Below are 3,255 nucleotides of genomic sequence, written 5' to 3' on the forward strand. Positions count from 1 at the left end.
ATATATAAAAGTTTTTAAAAAAGAACTGAAGCTGCTGTTTGAGTTGTTGTTGTTTTTTGTTGTTTTTTAAACTAATCAACACTACCATACCATGAATCCATTGACATCACACACTATCTGTGACTTCTTGGATTATGATGTTGCCTATTCGTTCTTAGATCCCATGGAAAAAAGATGAAAATGGAATGGGTGTAACGCCTTGATCATCAATATTTTATTTATAGAGGCACCAGCTATCCATATCCAGGTTCATGTTTTAGCCTGGTTTAAAGGGGGTTTAGCGTCTCTATCAACACTATTAGGTTAATTAAGAGGCGGGACCTCGGAGTTGGATTAATGGTTTTCTTTTTTTCCTGTTACCTTAAAACTGAAAATCCAAACGTGTGAATATAAAACGAATAACCAAAGGCCCCAACAACAGCTCTACCAGATACTGTATGCAGCGGTTTCTAAACATTGTAAATGTTCATCTAGATCTGAATTAATTGTTCCCTGCGAAAGTTCACAAAATGCTGGAATGTTTTACACGTCTCTAAACTTTAGAATGTTCTGCATAATTCAGTTTGATTTATCACGATTATAGAAACCTGTTTGTAGCGCTATAGAAATGGCGAGAAGCGTTTTCTCTTGATTGTGATAACTCGACCGAAAGGTTCTCTATTACGAAATAACATCATCATGTTATCGTATCCCAAAAATAATGACAGGCAATGGTGTATTCATTGCCTGACATTGGCCAGGGAAGATGGGTCAGTAATTATGGTAATCACGAAACACTGATAACAGATTAGATATTTCATATTTTTGTATCATCTAAAGAGAGAGTAGAAAACAAGAGTGGGGTACATCTACACAATTATTTTAAAATTTTGATGATTGATCTTAGGCCCCTGCTATTATTTACTTCGTTGGTCACGATGACCTTGCAGAGCACTTAGATTAGCACACTAGAACTTCACAGTCGAGAATAAACATTCACGAATCATAAATCTATAGAAGATCTCAAAGAGAAGGTAGCTTATGACTTGTAAGAAGATAACCCACTGAGTATGGTTTGTACGCACACGCTCACTTTCCGGTGAGAAAGACACAGATCCACGATCTATCGAAATAATCCGTGACTAAGTCATGCAGTACATACGTTTTTATATACTAGTTCAGTTTATCTAGTAACGAAACTACGAGCAGTTTGATACTGAGCAAATACCCTGTTAGCAAACGTTGAGAGCAAACTTACCTTTGATCAAATCTCGGATATCTAGACCTAGTCGTGGTGTTAGAAGTATGTATCTCGTCAAAATCAATATTGATCGAATGTCCACGACATAGGTCTAGATGGAGATTCGATCTTTGAGCGACTGCGCAACTTGGGCAGTCCTAGTGGGCGCAGGAACAGAAGCAAACGCCGGAGCGACACATCACGAATGCATTCTTGCGTCTCACGCCCTTCATTCTCCTTTGTTTTCACACATTTTTTTCTCACCTCCTTTCCTTTGAAACAAGTCAAACACCCTGCACGGCGAAGTAGAAAGAAACAATGACGGCCCAGGTATATAGGTGAAAACAGTAACTTAACTGAACTTACCTGCCTTTACGCGGATTTTTTTCTTCACTTTTTTGTTGTTGTCGTGTGTTGCCTCGCCTCGTGAGCACAGGGGGTCTTCTTGGTGGCGAGGCTTTGCGAGCGTCAGGGAAGGCGTGCGTCAAACAAAAGTTTGGGGGCAATTATCGCTGACGATGTCTTTGTCGGGGGTGAGGTGTCACTTGAAGGGAGAAGAAATCTCCCCCGTTTACCTAGTTGTTGCTTCCTAAAGAAAAAAGAAACTGACCTAAAATTCGATCTTTTCTCTTGAAAATTTGTACAAGTCTTCTTGCATTCTTTACTTTTGACTGCGAGATTGTCGTAATGTATTTTTACTTATAGCCACCCGTGCCACAGAGAAGTTCTTTATAAAGGGAGTGTACCTCAGTAACCCAGTGACTATTTTAAGCAAACGAATACCCCACACCCCCAACCCCACTCCCCCCACACACATACACTGACGGTTAAAGGGTCAAGTTCTATAAATAGTGTTGAATCATACCCACGCACAGAAGATGAAAGCAGAAACCTGCCTAGACATTCTCTGTACGGTATCACGAATCTGGGTAACAATTCAGGATATTGCGCCCCTCTCATTACGGCCGAACTGGTCAGCCAACAGTAATCGTGCTCTAAAATGACGCACATGATCAAGCAGGACGCTGGGTATGGTCCACTGGTCAAGAAAAGAGTCAATGAAGCAGAACGTACAATTTTCCCATGACTGAAACTGCCCTGATCTGTCCATTGCATTACAATAACAACGGGTGGACTTTCCCGCAAAAAGCCGGATCTCTGTATATCCGTGATGTCTCAGGCGTAATATTGAAAAGTAATGAAAGGCTTTCGTAGAACCCTGACCAAGCCCCAGAATTATCGAAGAGAATCAATCAATTACTAAAAGTCGTGATGTCTTGTTGAATTGCATTATTAGAACTCTTGACCAAGCCCAACCTGTTATCGGTGAGAATCAAACGGTTGGGGAACTCCCCTGCTCCTCTCCTTCCCGCTCCCTCCCCCTCCCACTCACCCCCCTTCCTTCTCTCCATAAGCCAATTTTAAAAAAGTGTCCTCGAAATTCGGTGGTGCCCTCTTCGAAAAAGCGCGGACTTTGCGAACAGAGTTACCCTAATTGTGTGAAAAACAATAAAATCGAAACTAACAAATTATGCTATTCCTATTCTCCTTCCAGAGAAACAAATAGAGATCTTCAAACCAGTGACTGCAGCGCCACCTGAAGCAATGAGTGGACTTCCGTAGACACTTTTGTTTTGGAAGAGTGAACTATCTTGTTATGTTCGATCTTTGTGTGCACCCACCTGATTGGTTGCTTCCAAAGCTGAGAGAGCCATAAGGCTGACGGTACTGGCAATGAACATGGTGGTGTCCACTATTTTTAGATCGATGCCATCGTACTCGTTGTAGTCATCCTCTGCTTCTTCCTTTTCCCTGATTTCACGAAAACAAGGTGCCAAAGAAGTATTAGTTTGTGAATACAGTTAATACATGATAATAAAGTAGGGTTTATAGCCAGAGTTTTGTGACTTGTTCAGTTCAAGTACATTTACTAATGTTTGTAAGATGGACGCACAGCGCACGGCCCCTTTTCATTTGTCTATCTGTCTGTCTGTCTGTCTGTCTGTCTGTCTGTCTGTCTGTCTGTCTGTCTGTCT

The 3,255-nt window shown here is 41.3% G+C and overlaps 1 protein-coding gene across 1 annotated transcript in view; it reads right to left on the reverse strand.

Annotated features, from left to right (window-relative positions):
- LOC101857132 overlaps window positions 1–3,255 on the reverse strand; it is a 19,656-nt gene that overhangs the window by 13,064 nt on the left and 3,337 nt on the right. The window contains exon 2 of the mRNA XM_013086681.2: window positions 2,902–3,031. Coding sequence (XP_012942135.2) covers window positions 2,902–3,031 — 130 coding nt within the window. The remainder of the gene's footprint in view (window positions 1–2,901; window positions 3,032–3,255) is intronic.

Source organism: Aplysia californica, unplaced genomic scaffold (genome assembly GCF_000002075.1).
Source record: "Aplysia californica isolate F4 #8 unplaced genomic scaffold, AplCal3.0 scaffold00492, whole genome shotgun sequence".
Taxonomy (NCBI): domain Eukaryota; kingdom Metazoa; phylum Mollusca; class Gastropoda; order Aplysiida; family Aplysiidae; genus Aplysia; species Aplysia californica.